This window comes from Notolabrus celidotus, chromosome 1, assembly GCF_009762535.1.
Source record: "Notolabrus celidotus isolate fNotCel1 chromosome 1, fNotCel1.pri, whole genome shotgun sequence".
Classification (NCBI taxonomy): Eukaryota; Metazoa; Chordata; class Actinopteri; order Labriformes; family Labridae; genus Notolabrus; species Notolabrus celidotus.
Genome location: NC_048272.1, coordinates 20,542,014 through 20,567,848, shown reverse-complemented (window position 1 = coordinate 20,567,848; position 25,835 = coordinate 20,542,014). Strand labels below are relative to the sequence as shown.

The 25,835-nt window shown below is 39.5% G+C and overlaps 1 protein-coding gene across 2 annotated transcripts in view; it reads right to left on the bottom strand.

Annotated features, from left to right (window-relative positions):
• Positions 1 to 25,835, bottom strand: part of igsf21a (immunoglobin superfamily, member 21a) — a 381,326-nt gene that overhangs the window by 141,993 nt on the left and 213,498 nt on the right. For both annotated transcript variants that reach the window (XM_034694383.1, XM_034694318.1), the window contains exon 3: positions 25,192 to 25,313. In XM_034694383.1, coding sequence (XP_034550274.1) covers positions 25,192 to 25,313 — 122 coding nt within the window. The remainder of the gene's footprint in view (positions 1 to 25,191; positions 25,314 to 25,835) is intronic.

The window sequence follows — 25,835 nt, the reverse complement described above, 5'->3', positions numbered from 1 at the left end:
TTGGGACATTTTTTTTGCCTTTATTGATAGAACAGCTGAAGAGAGACAGGAATCGTGGGGGACATGAAGCAAAAGGTCATGGCCAAGAGTCGATCCAGTGACCTCTGCAACAAGGACTATAGCCTATATGGGGCACGCTTAGACCAATAGGTCAACGGCGCCCCTGCAATTCATTCTTAGTGAATTCTGCCTGAAGTGTATAAATTAACATACTTTTCAGAGGTTACACATTCCTGTATTTTAAAAATGTTACTTAATTGATCTTAGGGAATATTCCAATAATTTGAGGTACTGGGTGCCTGCCTGTCTATCAAGTTCATATCTTCAAAAATGCAGAGTTATAAAAAATTTCAACCCCCTGTACATTGTGTGCTGATAAAGAAATGAGATATTCTGACTTGAACCATTTTTTGAACCAGGCTGTTTATCATGTTTCTTGTCTTTTTTGAATGGGTGTGTATATGGTTTCCGGTGTTTCTGCAGCCAGCCTCAAGTGGACGCTCGATGAACTGCAGTTTTTAGCACTTCTGCATGGGCTTCACATTTTAAGACCGGAGTTTGTCGCTTGGTTAAAACAGAAGCATTAGCCTGGTTATTAATTGCTGTAACCTCATAGTGTCATGAGGTCCTGAGGTCTGGAGGAGGCAGTTCTAGAAAATATCCAACATTTTGTTTCCAAATGGACCATAATCTTATATTTAAACCTTGCTGATAACTGACAACTTATTTTTTAAATCTAAGTTTTGTTCTTACTTCAAAGCAATTTGAAGTATGACAGCCTAAAGGAGACATTTCAAGTTGAAGGTTTAATGCTGGCAAATGTATTATGAACACTGTGTTGACAAAGCATGCATTGTTCTCTTCTTTAGGCCTTTTTGTGGGTAGAAATGAAGGTCTAAATAATCAGGTGGGGGAAGTAAAAATGTTTGTGGATATAACTTGCTCTCCTTTATCTGTCAAGGGACAGCGCTGAGCTAAGTTGCTGTTTGTAAGAGGAGGGCCAAAAGTCTTGGGAGAGCTGCCACTGAACAGACGCCACAGGCCGGTTACTCCACTCTGTTTTCATGCAGGGAGGTTGAGGCATTCTTTATTGATTGTAAACATTAAGTAATGCAAGGTAGGGGTGAGAGGCGAGAGAGATAGTTGGAGGTTAAGTTTGTCACTCGCTTCTCCTCGGGAAAGTTAGAGTGGCACATATCTTGTTGCATTTGCGGCAGCTTGGGGTTTGACTGTTTTATCTTTGAGGGTAGTGCGCAGGATGGAGAGCCTTACAGATTTTCTGTTCAATATCAAGCAACGCAGAGTAGGAGTTGTTTATCTAGAAACAGAAGATCTAAAGCTGCTGGTGGTGTTAAGTTTGTTGTGCCCTGAAACCCACCTTTTGCTTTGTTTATTTTTTAGGTTAGTTATTTTGATCCTGGATCTTTGTCTCTTCCAGAAAATTGCAGTGACTGCTGAAATGAGGTTGAATAACTTGCCCAGGTGTTGGTTAACATGGTTAATGGTGCACATATTCCTTTTTATGTGAATGAGGCCAATTTCAAGGAGTAGGAGTTAAATCCAGCAGTCTTGGTCTCCTTCGATATATGAACATGGGTTTAATTTGGTGTGGAGGGATTATTTCAGTTTGCTGAGTCATGGTTTGGAGGTATATTATAAATCTGGGTGTGTCGTCACCATAGACTGTATAAAATATGGCTTTTGTGACGTCACCCATCTGTTTCTGAAGCGCTGTTTTGAGGCCAATCGTCGGTGGGAGCCATATTGCTGCTGTTGAGCGATTGTGACGTTAAGAGGCGGGCTTTGAGCCTCCTCGCCAACAGCTACAGTGTTCACGCCTGTCAATCAAGTCGGCTGTGCCTCTCATTGGAAGACTCGTAATCTCAATATCTTTAAAATTGCCGCGTTAGAAAAAAATTCATCCCCGTGCAGTGTGTGCCAATCGAGAAATGAGCTATCCAGACTACACTCGTCTTTTGTACCAGGCTGTAAACATGTTTATTTCTGCTGTAAAGATCGCCTTTTTTGAATTTGTGTGTATGTGGTTTCCGGTACTTCCAGAGCCAGCCTCAAGTGGATCCTCGATGAACTGCAGTTTATAGCACTTCTGCATTGGACTCATATTTTTAGACTGGTGGTTGCCGCTTGGTCGTTACATGTAGGGATCTAACGGCCAAATTCCACCAGATCTGTGTCCGGTACGTCTCCAATCTAATAGGTTTCTATTTTCCACTGGATCCGCTCTGTTGCGTTCTATCTCCATCTCTGATCCGGCAGGTCCAAGCCCTCCTGATCAGATACCCAAGACTTTGATTTTGCCAGATGCCAGAGCATGATGCATCAATCTCAACAGAGAATATCGAGCAGGACAGGAAGTCAGGCACCAAGACAAAATTAAAACATCCGGTTAAATTTCCAATGAAACACTGTTGTATCACCAGATCATATTTCACTTAACTACAACAACAAACCGTCATGATGAGCGGAGCCAGGCCTGGAGTCAACAGGTCAGAGGTTTTCAGAGGACCAGAAAGACAACATGGATGAAGAGAGGAGGAGAATCCTTGTTTCAGTGATTACTGCAGGAAAACCTTGGCCACATGACTCCAGCTTTCCGGCAGTCCTGCACCGTGCTCCACTCTCAAAACGCAGCTAATGTGAGTTGACGGACGAGAGAGCACGGAGCCGGGCCGCAGCGGATTGGAGACAGACCGGACACATATCTGGTGGAAGTCTGATGTAAACCTATAGACCAGTTGATAGCAAACTCAAATATTGTTTGAAGCTGTTTATCAGATTTTAGACCGATGGGAGCCAGTTTGAGTGAAATGTTAAATCCAACAAGACATCATCAGCAAACAGAGTGATTTTATGTCGATGTGATTTCGATTTGATGAAAAGTTGTCCTACTTTAAAGAAAACTAAAAACTTTGACGTGCTGTCATGGTAAGGGTCACACAGTTTGAAGTTGTAATTATTGAATGTAACATTTATCACAGTGAGAAGTTTGTTGTGTGTCTGGAGACATCTTCAATAAGTCTGATGTTTGATTTTTCAGTTTGTTTCATTTGATTTGCCAGAGGTTTATTTTCAGTTTCTGGTACAGGAATCAAAGCAGACTGATCTAATGTTAGGCGCTTGACTATGTGTTGGCTTTTGTGTGTTTTCTTGCTGTCGTCTGTAGGCGTCTGAGAAGCTCAGCAGGAAAGTTGCTTCTGCTGTTTGAAATGTTCTGCTGCAGAATTCTCCTTTTAATTTGCAATAATATGATCAAATTCTACCTCTTGGAAATGCTTTTATTGCTTCCCGGGAAGTAATTGTGGTTATATCCTGGATGCATCTGGTTTTCAGTGGGGTGCTGATTCTTGTTTAAAGTGTTTGATAAAATCTGGTTATCTTAGAAGTGAGGTTTCAAAGTGCCATCTAGGTGGGTAACGTGGGTGAACTCCTGTTGGCAGTGTGTTGGAGCCAATATGGCTTTTGTGTTTTGCTTTATTTTATTGTTCAGTGAGACACAGTGGGTCTTGTACTTTCATGCAGGTTCTACATGGAACACCAAGCGGAGACCTGGCTTGGTGTGCACAAAACCATGGATCCAGGTGATTGTAGCTGGGTGTGTGAATTAAGAGCATGCATGTTTTTGGTTTGAAAATAACCGTTTATTTTAATTTAATTTAATGTTTTCAAAATTGTATCATTACCTCACTGCCTCCTTTTCCCAATGAATAGGTAAACAAATGCCATGAGTCCTGGTTGCATTTTGCATTGTCGGAACCCGGTTCCAAGATATCAATTAATGTTAGCCAGTTAACCTACCTAACAAATGAGTCATGGATTGACTTGGAGCAGTGAGGTCAGAAACCACATCCACATTTGGGCAGATGAGCATACAGAACAAAGGGGGCCTTCGCCGTTCTGCAGAGAAGTGTCGCACAAAGACGAAGAAACTCTGTTAGCAGTAGGTAAAGGTACAAGACCCACTCGTGGAAAGGTGATGTTCCACTATTTAGAAGTACATTCTGGGTTGATTGCGTTCTCACTGAAAACAAACTGCTACTGAGTTCAATTGGAAGTAAGCTAAGACCACCTCTTCTAGGAGATCTCAGCTTGCTTGTTTTGTCCCGTGTGATGTATCTCCAATCCTAACTGTGAGATGCGATGGGGCCAAGGAGGGAAATGCCCCCCTTTTGGAAGACAACTCCAAATGCTCCAGGTGTAAAAGCACCCGGATGATGATTGTATTCGTAAAAGCTATGCAGCATAGTCTGTAAGCTGCACTTTACTTGTATTTTAACACTGACACTCAAAGCGAGACACCTTGAGTCACATTAATTCCCATTTCCGAACAATCGTTCTCGCTGTCCGGATGTTTCCAATGAGGACATGTGTTACACAGGACTTCCCCCAGATCCATGTCTGGTCCATCTCCGACCTGCTGTGGTCCGGCTTCGTGCTCTCTCGTCCGTCAACAACAACACCTACCGATTGCATTTTCGGAACACAGCACGGAGCAGGACTGAGATTTCCCCCACGGTTATCACTGAATTATCCGACTCCTCTCTTTATCCCTACTGTCTTTCTGGTCCTCTGAAAACCTCTGACCTGTTGACTCCAGGCCTGGCTCCGCTCATCATGGCGGTTTGTTGTTATAGTTAAGTGAAATATGATCTGGTGATAACACAGAGTGTTTTATTCTGAAAATTAACCGGATGTTTTCATTTTCTTTTAGTGCCTGACTTCCTGTCCCGCTCCATCTGCTCTGTTGAGATTGATGCGTCGTGCTCCGGCATCAAGCAACAGAAGTCTTGCGTATCTGATCCGGAGGGCTCCGACCTGCCGGATCAGAGATGCAGCCGTGATGTAACGGAGCAGATCCAGTGGAAGTTAACACATTGACTAGAATAGAAACCTATCAGATCAGGTGCTGTGATGGAAACGGACCGGACACGGATCTGGTGGAATTTGGCCATTACAAGCAGCTTCACTTGGTTTGGTTTAGTGTGCATGAGTTTTAGTAGTAGTTTTCAAATCTCTGCGCTTACAAACATTTTTCAACCTCATCCCTTTTAATGCTCAACAACCATCAATAAGTTACTCTTCTGCAGGGAAATGAAAAAGTTTGAAGGACAAAGCTGGAGCAAATGCAGCGTATTCCTAATGTAGCACTGATATAAGCTCTAACATAAAGTATTAACCGTCCACCTTTATTGTGCTTTTGCTTGTTTTTTATATCTTAGATCACTGAGTAAAGTCAAATCTGTGTTGGGAAGGTAAAACACCAACAAAATAAGTTCTGTAAAACAAGACTGTGAAATTTAACTCTGCTGATAAAACATGTTTTTTATTTTTCAAACTATTTCATCAATAATATACATCAAGTTGGACTTATCCTTCAGTGCATAAACTTTATACATGGAAAAGAGTGTAACTGAATACATCAGTCATAAAAACATGCATTAAAATGTTAACTATGTATGGGAAACAGTAGGCAGCTGAAGATATAAAGTGAAGTTGTCTCCAGCAGCGCTTTCTCAAGGGATAAGTATAAAACAAGTAAGTCTTTTATTTCCGCACAGCGCAGAGCGATGAAAATAGCTCAGTGAATCACTCTGTGGTGGTAACTGGGGGAGGTAATTGGCTTTGTCTTGGCTGGCTACATTATAGTAAACGCTGATGTAGCCCATTGCTTTGTTTGTAAAAACAAAGCTGTAGTTCTGTTATCCACAATCCTGACTGCTGCATCCGTGGATTCCGACCAAGACCAGTGCAGAGAAAAGAACCCAGAGATGAGATAATTCAAGGTCTGGAGGTGTTTCCAGAAGAAAGGTGAGAAGGCCACAAAGAATCCCCAACCACAGCGTTTCTGAATGACGGCCTTCCCATCAAGCACTTCACTCATTTTCCAAGACAGGCAGATTCATCAGAATTAGGGGATGAGGAGAAGGAAAGGTTGTACTCCTAACATTCAGTGAAATACCAAGACTGATGGGATTAATTTTTCAACACCTTTCTAATCTTTGATGTTAGCATTTCAGAGGTGCTAGTCCACTGAGAATCCCTTCACAAAAAAAATGGGACACATGACTCTGAGAGTACTCCTGCTCTCTTTTCAGTCTCACTATTAATAATGTCCTCGTGATGTCACACACTTATGGAACCGCCCCCCTGGAGGGCAAAAAAAGGCTTCCTACTGCTACGGGGAACTGGGAAATGACTAGACTGTTTTTCAATTATAAGCACAAGCTGACGAGGAGACAAGCCCAGGTTCTGCTTCTTAAAAGTCCCATCTGAGAAAGAAAACCCTGAGAGGAGGAGATGCGGATTAATTATATCAGATGCTCTGCTTTTCCTGGGAACAAAACAACGACAACTAAAAAGTCCAATCATCTTTGAGTGAACTTTTTATTAATGGTAAGTTGAATTAAACCAAGAGTATTTTAATTATTGTATGTTCAGTCAATGTAATACTCCTTCTGACATGGTCAGCTCGTGTGCATGGACACTTTTATCCTGACAGTCTGGTGATAAAGTGGTCTTAGGTAAGTTGAAGAAGTATGCTGTTTTTAACTTTTTTTATATATTAACTTACTATGGGCTGTTATGTTATGTTATTTATTTATCTATTTATTTATTTATTTATTTATAAGGTCTTTTTTTTTAGCTTGTTATCTATTATGTATGCTGCTGGACCTGAGTAATGTTTTTCGTCCTCTCATGTTTTTAATATGATTGAATGACAAAATAGTGAACATTGAACCTTGAACCTGGAGAAGGTTAATAGTTGTAGTGTTGAGGCTTGACGATGAACTTCCGGGAGGGGGAGACTGTTTTACAAGTATGCATGAATGGAAGCTGTCATTGTGCTACGCTCTTTTTTGCCCTCCAGGTACCCACGTGACTGAAATCTATAAATTCATATTTCAGCCAATATTTGAACGCTTAAAGGTACAGTGCGCAGGAAAGGGCGTTATCTAGCAGCCAGATTAAAACTTGAAACACTCCCTTGCTCACCCCATCCAGTTGGTGAGGTCCTAAAAGTGATGTTAGCCTTTGAGGACAAGAAGCTCCTGTGTTGCATGATAATTAGATCCTCCATTTGTCAGACTGGTACCATCAAAAACGTCCATCTTCGTAACTAAATACCAATACGCCTGTGTATCAAGGTTGTCCATTCTGTGCTTCTGTAGAAACATGGCGGTGCGATATGTTGGCCTTCATGGAAAAGAACCTGCTCCTTATGCAGATGGCTCATTCTGAGTTAGCTAAAACTAAATTATTTTTACACTCAGGCAATTATACGCTCATTTAGAAATGCTTATGAATATCATCTTCCATTTCTAACACGTCTGTTCTGTTAAATGGCGCTAAACACTGAACTATCTTGGAATGAAATCACCCTTGAAAAAATTAAAAACCTATAGCATGCCATTAGATTTTTTTTCCTTGTGATAATAACTATGATTACTTCTACATATGAAACTACTGCTGACTGTGCCACACAGCTCTAAACATGTTATCTCTCTCATTAAATGGCAGTATTGAGAGCACTTAAGCTAAATCTTTGTATGTCTTTTGAGTTATGCATTAAGTTAAGTGTACTAGCCTTGGATTTATCCACAGAGTAACAATGCACTCCTGTCCACCTCACATTTTTCTCTACCAACCCTTTTTTATTTCCCACTGAGCCTTCTGTCTCAAGCTTCAAAACATTTTCACTGTCACACCTTGCTCTTTAAAAATGTTCCATGTTCCATCGTTTCCTTCTACACAGGTTATTAACGCTTCGTCCGTTATTTTGTTTGGGAATCATGTTGCTTGTTAATCATGGTCAACTAAAAAGCTGATTAATAAAGAGCAGGTGGATGCTGGGAATAATAAAAGTATAATAATAACAAAAATCAGTCCTGGCAATTTCAGTTTGGAAGCGCTGGATTTATCCACAGTTATTACCTGGCTGTCGTACTAATCATCCGACTGTGTTAAATACTTGAATTTGATAGGTCAAAACCCACAACAACAATTAATTCTTATAGCAAGTGGACTACAGGAAGATACACAATATAATTTACTTGTTCCCACAAGAAAATTAAATTGTGTGCTTAAGTTATTTCCTTGTATGCACAACATATTGACTAATGAGCATAATATATTAACTTGTGCACACCATATAATCATCTTATGGCCACAAATACAAATATTGTGTGCACAAGATAAGAACTTGTTCTAGGTTAATATCGTGCATGCACTATGTACTAACTTGTTAGCACAAGATATAACTTGTGGATAGGGATGCACCGATCCGATCCTGGTATCGGATATCGGCTAGATTGAACTCAAAAAGCTAGATCGTATATCGGTGACAAGGGGCCGATATATAGTGCCGATCCATATGGTAGACCTATTCATCTTAATGAGTTACGTTTCATGTTAAATATAAACCTTCTCATACTGCTGTTTCTGAAGTTATGTGCAGCTGGTTTCTGTCGATGTCCTTCTGCACTATCTTAGTTTTGAATCGTTAATTCAATGAACGAATGCTTTGTCATGAACGCACCTCGTTCATGCGCAGATCTCCTGTTGTGATGGCTTAGTGTCGAGTGAAAGATTACAGAAACGCAAGTTGTGTGATTTGGAGGTCTTTATAAAATGTACTGCTGATTAGTATTGTCACAAGATCAGACGCGGAGAAGGGAAACAGTAAGGGCAAAGCTGGTAAGTAATAATAGCCCTCCTCCCTGCCACAGGTACACTGTACTTTAGTGGGAAACACTACGCTGACATATTTTTTATTTTCTCATTTGAAGCAGTTTTTTAATACAGAATAATTAATTCCTCTTATCCACTGCTGAGGTTTACAGTTGAATTGTAATATCTGTTGGTTATGAAGATTAACTCAACAAACTGCTGGTACATATTTATAATATCTTGAATAATGATACTGTCAGTTTAAAAATGCTCATTTTACTTTACTAGAAAAGCCTGAAGTTGCCAAAACATGATTCTATCCTCACATTAAGGAATAGAGATTGTTAAATTAATACCAGGATCGGATCGGCTAGTATTGGTATCGGCAGATACCAAAGCCCAGGTATCAATATCGGTATCGGGACCTAAAAAAGGAGGATCGGTGAATCCCTACTTTTGGACACATGAAAATAAATCTTTCCAATAAGATAATTCTATTGTGCACAAGATAATCATTTGTTCGCACAAAAATAATATTAGTTCTGCAAGATAACTTGTGCACACATAATATTTGTATTTCACAAAAGTCATGTTCTCGTGTGCACAAGGACAAGCTTCCTTTAACAGGCAGAAACCTCGAGCTAGCAGAGTTAGGCGGGATACATTTTGGACTTTACTGTGATAGAAAATGTTCATTTCAATGTTACACAATTTTTTTCTTGTTAGCTACAAAAATTAATATTTTTGAATCAATAAATCCCTACTTAGTGTCAACTTGGTTGTATCTGTAGTTGGTAGCTTGTTAATAAGCAGGATGATTAGGGATGGGAATCGAAAACCGGATCTGACTTAGAACTGGTTCCAATTGATCAATTCCATTGGAATTGTACACCTCAAATGTTATCAATTCTTCTTAACGATTCCTTTCCCAGCACGACGTCACGTCACATCGCGGTACATTGCATTAGGTCACACACAGGATTCCTTCAACCACGAGGAAACATAAAGAGGAAAAGCGTTTTTCCTCTCCAAATTCAAAGTATTTTCCTCCAGGCTCGAGGGGCCACGTCAGGACTCACGTGGCCGAGTATAATTTCTTACATAAAAACACATCATTCCTGGTTATCTTTATACTCAACAGCTCCTTCCACATGTTCCACTTAACTGTCTTTGTAGTCCTGCATTTCTCCAAGAGTGAAATCATTTCTTCCCTCACAACTCCCTGTTTCAGAGCTTTTCATGTTTCATTGTTTCTTTCCATACAAGTGTAATGAATGCTTTTATTCCATTACTGTGTTTTGAAGTCATGCAACTCATTAATCAGCATTCTATAAAAAGATGACTATAAATGAAGGAGGGATGCTAGAACAAAAAGAAAACAATATTAAGAGTTTTTAGGCAATAATAGGTCAGATACCTGAGCAAAGTGATGAAATGTAAAACATAGAAACTCTTTGCAGAGCCCTGCAAGCAAAATGTAATATCACTACAATTTAGATTTAGTGAATCTACAACAAAGTGAAAAAAGTAATAGAATAAACAAGCAATCTACAGCAAACCATGTTAAACACACTACAAACTCTCCCCTGTAGACCAAAGAAAAGCAGCACACACACAGTAAGGATCGATAGCAATGGGCCCCCATGGAGGAGCAGCAAAAACAGCACCGCAAAGAGAGATCGATTGTCCCAGAGGAGTTGCATCTGAAAGCTCTTTCCTGTTATGTAGGCCTTCCTGCAGAACTCCTCCTGCCTACAAATGCAACCAAATGCTGCTGCCTGGATGGATGGAGGGCGAAAAAGAGGAGGCCTGACAGAGCGCCGTCTGATAGCTCATCCAGTCAATCTCTGCAGCAAATTAGCTAGCATGTTGTCAGATACTCTTTCTGGCCTTAAAAGTTACGGTTGAATGGGTCAGGACAGACGACAGGCGACTGTAAGACGGTATACGCTGGATGGAAAGCAGAGACGGATTGCCTAGAGCTCTGAATTCAAAGAGAGGTGTTTAATCAGCCATGTTTCCTAAAGGAATGAGCAAGAAACAAAATGATGAGGATCATGCTGTGATTCTCAGAGTGCCGAGGGAGGTGTGATTGGCTTTGTGCTGGCTGGTTGCATTATAGTAAGTGCTGATGTAGCTCATCTCTCTGTTCTTATCCACAAAGCTGTGGTTGTGTTGTTTGCTCTCCTAAGCTCTGTATTCATGGATTCAAATCCATGGAAATGAAAAGAGGAGAGCTCTGGTGGAAAAAAAAAAAAGAAAGCATGGAGGTATTACTGGAAGAATAGTAAGAGCGCATAAACAAACCTCACAAAAACAGACTTTCTGCTGATTACAGACGCTCTACAAACCCTCCTCTATGTGCATGAACCGGGTAATGTTTCACTTATTCATGACCACTTAAAGAAACAAAGATAGAAGAATATTCATCACAGCGCATATTAAATTCCCTTAATAATAAAATTGCTCAAACTAATTCAGCATCTATCTATTTCCGCTGCAAACACTCTGTAATATATCACCTACTTTGTCACCTTTTTTATGCAAATGATTTAGAGTAAACCTCCAGGATTTGATTTTTCCTTCCACGTAGGCTGCCTCAGTGGGCACCTTCACCTTCATTGTGAGATTGAGTGGGAAGATATCAGAATGAACTGTTTTAATTTGCCGCTGTAATCAAAATAAAATTAAAATAGACATTCTTAACACGACTTCCCACAGGAAATATTTATCAATTACTGAAACACCTTACTGTGTGGTTTGCCTCCTGAAAGTTGGATGTAGTGAGACGGGGTAAAATAAAGAAAAGACTGGTCCTCTGACATTCCTCCAACGAACAATTAAGCTTGAATAATTATTTTTTGATCACCTTCAACTAGCCGAGCTCTAGGAGTATTCACAGGGCAATTTGAAGGAGACAAGGAATATTAATTTTATCTGGCTGTTGCGTTTTTATACACAAGAACAGCATTTTATGATTTGAAAACATCTCCAAAATGACGTTGACAAACAAGTCCATGCATTCATTTCAACTTGGTTACATTACTGCAACGCCGTGTATGCAGGGTAGAGCTGGGCGATATTGGAAAATGTTATCACGGTAACATTTTTGTATAAGTCTATATCGACAATTATCACGATAAATATCAAATCATTATTTCATGTAGATTTAAAGGCAGATTTGGGGTCCTGGGTGAGAATTGAAGAAACCATACAGCTTGTTAGCTTGAATCTGGGATTTAGCACTCTGATAAACTTCTCGAATCCCTAATTTATGACGGTGCTAACAGGAATCAGGACTTTAGTGCAAGACGGATTAGTTTGTAGATTGTTATTTTTCTCAGGTTGAGGTCATTTGCATGATTTGATTAACATTTACACCAAAGATAATTCAAATTGTGTACTGTTTATCAGTTTATGGAGTATTGATTTGAGTAATGCATTCCCTTTTAAGATTACTAAGAGTTATGGGCAGAGTGATGTTGTTTCCCACAGGGCAGTGAATGCATCACGATTATTCAGTGTTCAGTTGTACTACGGTTGCGGTGGACATTAAACGTGTTAGAAATGCACAGCAGAAGTTGTCTCTGTGCTCTTCCTTTACCCACATCCTGAAAGTATATTTAATGAAGTGTTAAAGCTGAGTTCACTCAGTGTTTGATTAACGACTCTGCTTTGAGCTGGTGCTCGTTTCAGCTGTGTTTACATTCTTTAAGCCCGCCTACCTCTCAACCTGCGACACGATTGGCTGTTCAATTAAATTTTCTTCTTTTGTCTAATTTTGGTGGCAACTAGTGCTTAAGGCACTCCCTAAGTGGTAAGGGGTGTAACTACAGATTTAAATATATCAATTTTTTATTGAACATTTGTTATATTTATATTGAGAAACAAAACCGTTATCGAATTATCGCCCAGCCCTAATCTGGGCTATTAGTACAGTCTATAGGACTGCTCCAGATCATCCAGAATGCAGCAGCCAGAGTCCTGACATGCACAAGAAAATTCGAACTTATCACCATGATTCTCAAAACACTTCATTAGCCTTTCATTAAATATGTAATGACTTTCAAAATCCTGTCATTAGTCCATAAAGAGCTTACTGGTTCAGCTCCTCTGTATATTGTACTATATGTATTGTAGTGGCTTGCTTTCGCCAAACGAAACAAAACACCTGTAAACCACTGAGGGGCTGCTTTACTGGGACACAGTTGACGCATCCTCCTCGTCAGGATGAATGACAACATGCATTGATATCAATAAGGGTTTATTTTACATTGACATTCAACAAACGCTCAGCCGATCAATCCACACTTGCATCTACTACGAACTTGTAGAATAAAAGCATAAAGCTATTGTGGACGAAACGATGACAAATATAACGAAAACGACAACCAAAAACTGTATGCTACCCGGTAGTCCTTCTCTCTGGAACAAACTGGCTGCTGACCTCAGGTCCCTCACAACTTTCTACTTTTTAAATTTAACTCAAACCTACGGTGGCCCTGAAGTGCACCATTGTGTTTTTTGATTTGCCGTTGTGTTTTTTGATTTGCCGTTGTGTTTTTTGATTTGCCGTTGTGTTTTTTGATTTGCCGTTGTGTTTTTTGATTTGCCGTTGTGTTTTTTGTTTTGCCGTTGTGTTTTCTGTTTTGCCGTAGTGTTTTTCTGATTTGCCGTAGTGTTTTTTTGATTTGCCGTTGTTTTTTGATTTGCCGTAGCGTTTTCTGATTTGCCGTTGTGTTTTTTGATTTGCCGTGGTGTTTTTTGTTTTGCCGTTGTGTTTTTTGTTTTGCCGTAGTGTTTTTCGGATTTGCCGTTGTGTTTTCTGTTTTGCCGTAGTGTTTTTCTGATTTGCCGTTGTGTTTTTTGTTTTGCCGTTGTGTTTTCTGATTTGCCGTAGTGTTTTTTTGATTTGCCGTTGTTTTTTGATTTGCCGTTGTGTTTTTTGTTTTGCCGTTGTGTTTTCTGTTTTGCCGTAGTGTTTTTCTGATTTGCCGTTGTGTTTTCTGTTTTGCCGTAGTGTTTTTCTGATTTGCCGTTGTGTTTTTTGTTTTGCCGTTGTGTTTTCTGATTTGCCGTAGAGTTTTTTGATTTGCCGTTGTGTTTTTTGTTTTGCCGTTGTGTTTTTTGTTTTGCCGTTGTGTTTTCTGATTTGCCGTAGAGTTTTTTGATTTGCCGTTGTGTTTTTTGTTTTGCCGTTGTGTTTTCTGTTTTGCCGTAGTGTTTTTCTGATTTGCCGTAGTGTTTTTTTGATTTGCCGTTGTTTTTTGATTTGCCGTAGTGTTTTTTGATTTGCCGTAGAGTTTTTTGATTTGCCGTGGTGTTTTTTGTTTTGCCGTTGTGTTTTCTGTTTTGCCGTAGTGTTTTCTGATTTGCCGTAGTGTTTTTTTGATTTGCCGTTGTTTTTTGATTTGCCGTAGCGTTTTCTGATTTGCCGTTGTGTTTTTTGATTTGCCGTGGTGTTTTTTGTTTTGCCGTTGTGTTTTCTGTTTTGCCGTAGTGTTTTTCTGATTTGCCGTTGTGTTTTCTGATTTGCTGTTGTGTTTTTTGATTTACCGTTGTGTTTTCTGATTTGCCGTTGTGTTTTCTGATTTGCCGTTGTGTTTTCTGATTTGCCGTTGTGTTTTCTGATTTGCTGTTGTGTTTTCTGATTTGCTGTTGTGTTTTCTGATTTGCCATTGTGTTTTCCGATTTGCCGTTGTGTTTTTTGATTTGCTGTTGTGTTTTTTGATTTGCCGTTGTGTTTTCTGATTTGCCGTTGTGTTTTTTGATTTGCCGTTGTGTTTTTTGATTTGCCGTAGAGTTTTTTGATTTGCCGTAGAGTTTTTTGATTTGCCGTTGTGTTTTTTGATTTGCTGTAGTGTTTTCTGATATGCAGTTGTGATTAGCACTTCAGGGCCACCGTACAAACCTACCTGAAAGCTTACCTGGAATGAAATGTGCTTTATAAATAAAACAGCTTTTGCTTTTTGTATAAAACCATTCGGGACATGTTCTTTCCATTCTAAGTAAACTTCTGCCTCCTTTCAATATCAATCAATCTGTGCTATTCTAACTCTTCATATTTAAGCCACTCCCTCTCTCAATCAATCCCACATCCCTCTCTCACACTCCAGTGTACGGGAGATTTGTGTGTTCTTTGAAAGGAATAGCAAACGGTCGGCTGGCTTTCTGTAATTCAAGTGCATACCGCGTGTTGCATCATTGATCTGTGATAGAATTGCTTCTTTGTAGTCTCCTGACCACTTAAAAGTGCTTCACACTTCATGTCAACAAGCAGCATCCAACACAAAAACCTCTAACACTGATGGCAGAGGCTGCCGTGAAAGTTGCTTTCTCATCCGGAACCAAAGAAAAAGGACATTCAGAAGCACTCGCACACCGCTGGTTATGACTTTCGGGAGCATTTTGGGGGCTTTGTATCTTGTTAATGTGTACTTTGACATGCAAAGGTGTAGGGTATCTAACCCCCTTGTTAAGATTTTAAAATCTTAACAAGGTGCATCTCAATGAATTAGAATATCATGAAGGGGCATTTTTATATAAATTCAAGACTCTTAACATGCATTCATATGGAACAAATGTGCCCCTTTCTATGAAAATGAGCCTCACTGCAAATACGGAAGAGGGACGTTCGTGTCAGCTGAGAGTTGGTGCTGAATGGGCAACAGTATCTGTTAGCGTTGTCAAGCTCAAACTTTCCAATGATCATGACAACAATTTAACCTCTGAATGACTAAAAAATAAACATATCTTTGTCATCACTATAATTATCAGGTTAAATCAGTGTGGCTCAACCCCTGAACGTGCCATCAGACACAACACAGTACTTCTTTGTCTCTCTCCATCTCTGTCTTTCCCTCTCTCTTTCTTTCGACCTGGCTGATCTGCACAGGAAGTAAGATGCATACAAAATTCATAATTTCTATCGCATCAGTGGTAAGAAGTTCCTCTACCCATTCAGATCTACATCTGAATGAGGATGGACTTCAGCCCTGTGAAGATGAGCGTGCACAGTGCAGCTCTGTGCAGCAGAAAAGGGGAAAATCTCACAATATCAGTCCCTCCAGGATTTCGTGGGATTTTTTTGTGATTGTTGTGGCCCAAAAAGCCTGATTTTGCGGCAGCTTTTTGAAATTATTGTGGTGAAAGTTGCAATTATTTTTTTTAATTTTTTTTTTCCCCCAGTAACATCTCAAGCGCAAGTAAATACGCTAAATTATAGTTGTTTTTAGTAAACATTCTTGATGTGGCCACTGACCGTTTTTTGATTCTCTTGATTCACAGAAAAATGCCATGAAAGGACTATATTGCACATTTACGACAGTCCCTGAATGCACCTCACAGCGGCTGAGGCACAGACAGTCAGTTCACGCACTCTGAAATGAATCTGCATCTTTGATGACTATGAGTTGATCCAAACTTACTAAATGTGTCTGATGTATCACCAAACTGGATTAAATCAAGCTGTTGGTGCGGAGCTTTTTACGGTAATGGCGGCAACAACGTCAAACCTCGAATAGTAAACAGACGTCCCCCGGTTGTGTCTTTGTCACTAACGCACACCGGGGGTAAAAATCCTCAGTGAAGAGGAGACAGATGCATGGAGGAGGGAGAGCTGGTTCATAAAGCACACATGCTGCAGGTAGAGACCAAGCAAACACTGAGCCCCTCAATCTATAAATAACGTTGTCATCGTCACTTGTCCTGCCTGCTGTCCCCTCTTTTCACCCGCTCTCTGTGAGTGTTTTACTGTTGAAAAGTGCCGATCAATTGAGGACTTACATTTATGTTGCAAGGAAGTGAAATTGATGACTAAACCGATGACGTACAGGGGCTGAGATTAAGGTAATTGGTCAAATATGCGGGAAAGTTGCAGTGATTGTATAAAATTGCAAGGCCGCGAAAAAATTTCGCTGATTAGTTGAATTTGCGTTGCTAGTTGCGATCGCGAAATTGCAACTTCCTGGAGGGACTGCAATATGCCCCCTGAATTAGAGCATGAGACAGAGCAGATAGAGGGGGAAGGGTTGTGCAATTTTTGGTTTTATTAGCAGCCGTAGTCCTTTTTTTTTTTGCTAATGTTAAGCACATTGAGTTGCCCTTGTGTATGACATGCGCGATACAAATAAAGCTGCATTGCCTTGCCTTGTCTAAAAGTGTAGATTAACATACTTTTCAGAGGTTACAGATTACGGTTCTACAAAAATGTTATTTAATTGATCTTAGGAAACATCCAACAATTTGTGTTACTGGATATCATGAGCTATAAGCCAAATTAATCTACATGAAAAAAAATGAAGGCTTACAATATTTAATTTTGCATGTCACAAATAGGAGAGTGAATGAAAGTTTAGCTTTTTTGTCCCTCACTTAATGTGTGACATTATGTTAAATCGACATCCCTGAGCTGATGATCCTTAAAGAGTTTTTTTTAAATATTTAAAATGACTTGTTTATTGAGTTGTACATCAGTAAAGCATTGTCAAAGTCTATTATCTTTGTAACCTACAGGGTTATTTATTCTGCAAAGAGTAAGCATTGAAGGGCTGACAGCGAACAAGAAAAATAAAATGCTACAAACGGTTAAAACACATTTTGTGGGCATGCCAGCTTTCAGAACGGCAAACCTCAGTGTCAACATCAGACACTTTGTACTCTAAGCCCAACCATCCACGATGACCTCGTCCCATAAGAGGTTTTGTGGCGCTTTAACATCACGCTACCTTTGCTTTAGCTCCACAGAGAAAATCAACTTTGCTCTCATGACTTTGAAATGTTACTTGTCGGGAAAAAACAACCAAGGGCCATAAATTTCACACACCTCATTCTGTATGTTTGCAGGAGAGCGAGAGAGGAAGTTAATACAAACACAATAAGACTTTAAAATGTTTCCTAGTGTGCTACATTTCTCTTTAGTGGATACTATGACAGAGATCTTTATTCAAACTCGTACACGGAAGGTCCCTCAAGCTCAAAGTGTCATCAGCGCTAAGCCAGATCTGTCATTTGTCTTACAAGGACTAATCTAAGCAGTGGCACTCTAATTCAGAGGAAGTTACAGCTGCTTCCATTCTTTGAAAGATTATGACTCAAAGCTGTCAAACCCAGACAAGACCAGGCAATCTCTCATGCAGTCGATATCAATGTCACTTGTGGAACTGACTAATAATTGAAATCCGGCATGTAAGAGCAAAATATATATTATTACATTGCACGGGAATCACGTGTTGCTGCGAGAGGGAAGAGCTGAAAATATATTTTCATCCAAACTGCTCGGAGTTTATCAAAGATGCAGCGTACTGAGGTATTCATATTTGCTTGTACAAGTGGATTTGTCAGACTGCAAAGGCTTTGTACAGAAGATTTACCGTTCTCAGGTGGAAATGGAAGATTACAGCGGGTAAAAAATCAGCTTTCTGCATGTCTGAGTCCTGTTGAGCCTCCGTGTTACACCATGAAAGTGGGACTTTGACCAGTCAGAGGCAATTCTTCCCTGACTGAGAGAATGGTGTGACTGTGGCAGGAGTGCCCATTTTCTCTCTGGTTGACTAACACGGGCTAAGCATTCTGATACCGCCCTGGATACAGGTCAGCGCAGGTAGATTCCACCTTGTTCCGATGCTGATTCATTTGAAATCCCTCTCTCCCTCCTTCTATGTTTTGTGCTCCACTTTCTCCCACGTCCTCCCTGTGTTTCTACGCGCCAGTGATGGTGGGGGGTGTTGTGTTTGCTATTTGTTTGTGCATTCATGTTACCATGTCTGTGTGCATGTAAGTGTGTATGCCATCCCATTGTGATGATGCCTACACTCCCAAAGGGATACTAGGATTGTCCAGATAAATCATCCTCAGCTGGGCGGCTGCACCACAGAGAATAAGAGGTAAGGAGGGAAAGGGGAGAAAAAAACTAAACTCAAGGAGGATGGAAGGTACATGAGAGGAATCAAAGAAAAGCAACAGGGCAAGGAAGGAAAGGAAGGAAAGGAGGCAAGTGGTATCATTAAAGGATGTTGGGAATGATTCATTCCTGTTTTGAAGCAATGAAAACCTTATTCCTGCATTTATTGTTACATTATATTATATTATATCAAATTATATTATATTATAATACATTACATTTAATTACGTTACATTAAATTATATTATGTCATGTTGTATTATATTAAATTATATTATATCTTATTATGTCATGTTATGTCATATTATGTTATATTACATTATATTATTTTATATTATATCACATTGTATTATATTGAATTATAATACATTGTTATATAATATTATCATTATTATTATTTTATTATTATCATTATCATTACTATATAATATTACATTATTTTACATTTTATTATGTTACATTAGATTGTATTATATTATTATATATTACAACTGATCATGTTAACATAACTTTTCACTATTCTCTATATCTGTTTACAGACATAGCTACATTTCCATATATGTTTATATTCATATTGCATAAAATCTGTCATAACCACATTATAATTACATAATATGTTACATGATATACCTTTAAATAAAATTATTTTTAAAAAATCTATTTTTCCTCTATTATTCCTGTACTACTCTTATGTCTGTGTTGCTGCAACAACCGGAATCAATAAAGTATTATCTTATCTTGTCTGATTTGTAACTTCATTACAGATTGCATATAGAGAAAAAGAGTCTTAACACCAACTCAAAATATTGTCATTGAGTTTTCTTACAGCCGTGCGATCAGTTATGAAAATTAAACATTAAATTCTGCAAAAAATCTGTCAGAGTGGTCACATGGCAGCTGGTCACCTGTTTACACTTGGGGTAAGCACACTCTGAATTATTTTCAAAGGCTGATTATTGACAGCAGCAGATGTTGAGTCTGGGCTGTGGTTGTCTATTGCTCCAGGTGTTCAGATCAGGCCATTGATGAGACGTATATTTCAGGAGCTTCAGTGGAAGGTGTACAACTCTGTGATAACATAGCATTCCCCAAAAAGAGCCACAATTGCGCATTGCAGTACTAGCAAATTCGGGCTGCATGAACGTTTACTGTGTTACTAACTTTGAATGTGACACCCAGTGACACAGTCTGACAAATGGTCTAAACAGCCAGAAGAGCTTCTATTGGATCAAGGACATTTGTAGTTTTGAAGGTTTATTTTTGTAGGAACTTAATGAGACTCCCAAATTTTCAGGGCCTTTAATATAAGTTGTGTTTTTTGTCATTCCCACATGAAAATCTGCAGCAGAATGACAGGGAGGGCAGAGGGAGGAGGAATGGGGGAGGAGCAGACAGCTAGCTGTTTTACTTTCAGGGCCTGGGGTTTAAAATGGACTGTTCTCAGGATGCCTTAAACATTTAATGCATCAACTATATTTATCCAATGTAAACGTTAATCCCAAAGAGATGCATTGTGAAATTTAAAATGATTTTTTAATTTTCATATATTTATAGCAAGTGCAATCTTTCATCCAAGGTATATTTAAATGCATTTAAAATATATTTTTTTATTATTATTATTTTTACAATAATATTTTCATCTTGACACATGTCCACTCAGTTTAAGGGAAAAGGTTTCAGTCTTGAGTTTGAGCGTTGACAATTTCTGTCTTTGAGTTTTTGAAGTTTTTTTTCCATCTTAAAAAGGATCAAACCACCTCAACAGTTTTTGCCAGTTTTTGCAGCTGGACCAGCACACCAGGATATTGGAGAGTTGAGCTGAGGCTTGAGCTCTGCCTATAGAGAGGAACTTATATAATAAGTGTTTTTCTTTTTGCTAAAACATATTTGCATGTTCATCGAACCCCTGATGGAGGAACTTGTTGGATGGATGGCCCTCTGAGATGATCACATTAATGTTAGATGCTAGAATACTAGACTGAGATATTACCTTAAACACTCCCCGACTCTAACTACTGCTATAGTACAATAACTATTTTATTTATTTATTTATTTATTTATTTATTTATTTATTTATTTATTTATTTATTTATTTATTTATTCATTCATTCATTCATTCATTCATTCATTCATTCATTCTATTTTATTGTATCCCATTTCTTTTATTATTATTTACTTGTGTTTAGGGCCCGAGCACCGACAAGGTTGGCGAAGGCCCTATTGAAACCCTAAGGATTATTTTTATTCTTTGTCGCGCGACTTCAAATGCATTTTTGGAACCCAGAACATGCCTGAAAGTGCGGATATTTTTGCACGCTCATCAGGCCTGGTGAAAAATTTCCTAATTTATGGGTCTCGTGCAAAAATTCTCAAAAATGTGCTCACTAGCACCCCCTAAAGTTTTTAAAAACGCCTCCCCATAGAGGTTTTTTTGAGCTACATGCTTGAAAATTAATACACATATTCATGGCATCAGGACGCACAAAAAAGCCTCTCACACCCATATCCTAAACTCAACAGGAAGAGCGCCACATAGCTTTGAAAATTCAGAATGGCGCCCAAAAACGTCCAAATAAGGGTGCATACTTTCACTAACTCCTCCTAGGGTTTTTCTCCTATTCAGTCCAAACTAGGCACATTCTATAGTAGACATATTGACGATTAAAAAATATCAAAGGCATTCCATTCAGACTAAAATTGTGGGCATGGCAGATTTTGATGCAGTGTATCAAAAACACATGTCTCGCCCATGAATGGTAAATGTATTTTTGGGACTTTAAAATGCACGTAATCTCACCAAATCCAACACACTCGTCAGGCCTGGTGAAAAATTTGCAATTATTTTGGTCTCACAAAAAACAATTCTCAAAAATGTGCTTAGTAGCGCCCCCTACAGTTTTCCAATATACTTTTGACAACTCCTCCTAGGGTTTTTTTCAGATTCAGTCCAAACTAGGCACATTCTGTAGTAGACAAATTGACGATTAAAAATTATTAAAGGCATTCTGTTCAGACAAAAATTGTGGGCGTGGCGGACTTTGAGGCGGTGCATCAAATGCACATACAGCTTTGAATGTGAAGAATGGCACCCAAATAAGGGTGCACACTTTTGAGAACTTGTCCTAGGGTTTTTCTCTATTTCAGTCCAAACCAAGCACACTCTATAGCAGACACATGGACGATCCAAAATTATTAGAGGCATTCTGTTCAGACTAAAATTGTGGGCGTGGCACACTGTCAAGTTTGGAGGTTTTCTTGGCAATCTGCCAAAAACTTGGAACATTTGCACCACTTGAGGGACAGAAGCGGTATATACTCTCAGATCTTGCTTTAACATCATGTGGTGGCTCACGTAGGCGGTGGCTGCAGGTGTGCGAGGGCCTGTTCATGTCCTTTGAGGTGTGAGACTTTTCCAGCTATGCATCTGTATGTTACCTTCTTTGACAATGTACCCGGGGACAGAGGTGACACCAGGGACATGAGTACCACTGTGGCTGCTGTAAGGAGCAGCCTGACCAGATGTTGGGCTAAATCTCTAACACTGAACTCTTCATCCTGAGCAGAGTTACTGATTAAAGTTCGCCAACGCCTCCTCCCCTCGCATTGCAATGAACTGACCCTTTCACCCGGTCACTCCAGTCTGGTGTGGGTTTCTAAATTGGCAGATGGCTGGGGAAAGAAGCTGAATAGAGGAGTGCAAGAGTTCATCTTTGTTACTATCACTGTGTCAAGAGGTCGTTCTGTTAACTCTTAAAGGACTGGAGCTCTAAATCTAAAAGAACAGCCATGGCAGTAATTCTGGATTTTGATGCATTATTTAAAGACTTCAGTTAAATGTAAAATCTGAAACTAACCACATCTCTAATGTGGGAATAGCTTCAACAAAAATAACAAAAGACACCAGGACTTTAAAAGATTATATTCTACTGAATGTGTTCATTGCAAAACGACAGAACCTTGAGATAAATGATCTAAAAATGTAAGATCTTTTGTTTCTGCTTGAAAGTTTTTTTTCCTAGGATCTGAGTATATTATAACTCTTCAAAGCTGTTTTCATAGTGGTGTTAAAAAATGTACAAACGAGGATTGAAAGCACAGACTTAAAAATAACTAAAATGGGGCACCGTTGGCCTAGCAGTCTTCTCATGTGCCCCATATGCAAAGGTCGTAGTCCTCGTTGAAGCAGTTGCAGGTTCAATTCCCAATCTCCACCATTTGCTGCATGTCTTCCCCCATTCTCTACTCCCCACACGTCCTGTATCTCCACCTTTCCTTTCCAATAAAAGCAAAAATGCTCCAATGCATATCTTATTTTTTATTTTTTTAAAAAGACTCAAATGTTCAAGGTTTGCTCAACTGTGCTACAACTAACTGCCTGTATCAAATATTTATTTGAGTATGCAGGAACAAGCTATACAATTGTAACACTAGTATCATACTGTGATTTGAATACAGTGAAAGTCTTCTCAAGGTGAGCTAAACTTCAGCTAAAGCTAGCTTTTAGCAATTCAAACTAGCAATGCAAAATATTGAAATAGTCCTTCCACAATTATCAACACATGAGCACTAAAGATTTTAAATGAAAGGGTGCCATTGGCCTAGTGGTCTAAGCGCTCCCCCCATATATGAAGGCTATAGTCCTTGTCGCAGTGGTCTTGAGTTGACTCCTAGCCTTGACCATTAGCTGCATGTCTTCCCCCGCTCTCTACTCCCCACATTTCCTGTCTCTCTCCATCTTTCCTGTCCAATAAAGGCTAAAATTCCCAAAACATCACTTAAAAATAAATAAATAAATACTTAAATGTTCAAAATTAGCTCAACTAGGCTGCAACCAACAGGTTGTATAAATTAGTTGTAACCAGGAACAAGACGTAAAATTGTAACAGAAATATCATACTGTGATTTGAATCCAGTGAAAGTCTACTTAAGGTGAGCTAAACTTAAGCTAAAGCTAGCTTTCCGCAATGCAAAGTATCGAAATAGCAAAATATCTTCATCCTGACCCGTGTGATTCAATCATTTATACACCAGCGCCAAAGATCTTAAATGAGAATATAAAATTCAGATTTCTCTGCCAATCTGACTCACCACATCACTGCTACTATGACATGAATGAATGCAACATGAACAAAGGTACCATGGCCAAAGAAGCAGTCTACCGCTGCATCATGGAAGAAGAAGACGACAGCAGCATGACGTCGGTCAGCTGTGACATTTAGTGATGTGCTCACTGCTTTTAAAACCAGGCAGAAGAAAGAAAGAAAAATCCATTCCAGCTCTTTATGCTGAGACGAGAGAAAACAGGAAGGATGCACTCCAGTCCACGGAGAGAGCTTCACTCATGGTTGGACTTTACAGTCCGTTGAGTCTTACGTGACAATTACTGCCCATTTCATTGATGAGTGGGAAATGCATTCCTACCTGCTACAAACTAACGTGATGTACAAGACTTACAGTTGTGCTGATATGGCAGAATTTTTACTGAAGGACGCTCACTGGAAAAGACCTGACGGTAGTTATTGGTGACTTATCAACTGTAGCTGTTAAAGGTACAGTGATACAAGTTAACATAGAAGCAAGTTTAACATGTTAAACTTAGTTAATTTTGTCCGTCAAGCACAAAAATGTGTATTTATTTTGGGAAGTGTATCATTTACATGTTCTAATATGTTTCTTTGTTATGCTAATTTCACTATAGTTCTATAAATTTAATCTACAGATTTAAAACATGCACTTCGCTTCATCTCAGTGAAACCACACCAAAGCTCAATGAATAAATATACTAATCCTGCACCTTGCCTTGTGGAAGTATTTCAAGGTATTTGGTATCTTAAAGAGCTCATAGTGCCCTATTACCCCTCTAGAACACTACGCTCCCAACATGCAGGCCTGCTTAAGTCTCTAAAAGTAGTATGGGAGGTTGAGCCTTCAGCTATGAGGCACCTCTCCTTTGGAATCATCAACCAGTCAGGGTCCAGGAGGCAGACACCCTCTCTACTTTTAAGATTAGGCTTAAAACTTTCCTTTTTGATAAAGGAATTAAAGTTTACTAACCATAGACCTTTTGAGTCCCTGAGCTCCCTTGTCTCGTTGGTTCCTCTGGATCTCTGCCATAGACGGCATGTGGCAACATCTAGTACTATCCGTCTCACCACTATCATATCTCTCTCTCTCTCTCTCTCTCTCTCTCTCTCTCTCTCTCTCTCTCTCTCTTTTTCTTCATCTCCCTCTATCTCTCTCTCCAACACAGTCTCAGCAGATGTGTGTCTATATTGCGGTCTATCATCATAACTTTTACAGCCATTTTTAGGAGAGGTATTCAGAACTATTTCATTCACTTTTTGTAACTTGAATAAAACATCAGTGTAAGAACAAACTCCACTCGTGTAGGAAAGGTCAGGGTCCTGCAGTCACCTGAGTTTTATCCAATGTAAGTGAAAATATTACAAATTACAAATCTGTCTAATTGACAGCTTTGGGATTTTTAGTGTGTAATGGTCGGATTCAGAATTTCACCAGCACTTCTAAAGAGCAGAGCGGTCTGAGCAGAGTTAAATGAGTGAGTGGTCCTGTTTAAATTAAAGTTAATTGATTCTGAGGCTCACCGGACAGTTGATTGGTACACCAGGTCCTCACGCCTGCGGTAGTCCTCCATGTGAGAGTAATTGGTATTAAACATAGCATCATAGGTGAAGATTTTCTGCTTGATGGTTCCTCCATCTGTGACCTGTAAAGCGAAAAAGAGAGAGCATTAATAAGATGATTCCTCTAATGATGGATGGGACAGGGCAGACCTTTATGCCCCAGAATAACTCCTCCCACGTAAAAACTGTTGTCCCATGGCCCGCGGTGGAGATAGCACTCCTGCCCGCAATTACCTCATTGTATCATCTGCGGCGGTGATAAGCTCATTCCTTATGATGTCTAAAAGCGAGGGACTGAAAACCTGCTGACATGATAACATCAGCCAGACAGTCTCTGAGGCGGCTGCCAGTATGTGCTCGTGCACATGGTTAAGTCTTAATGAAGACTGACACAGTACGGTGTTCTGTGTGTGTCAAGCAGTCTGCTTTCTGCAGAGGTAATGGTTTGTGACGAGATACTGCAGAGGTAGGGAGATGGGATATTCAAAACACTGGTCTCGTCTTTTTTTTCCCATGCATGGCGGATGATGGAGTAGTTCTTTCTTTTGTAATATTCACAGGAGTGTTAACGTCACTTAGCATTTGAAAGGCTGTGATTTCTCCTC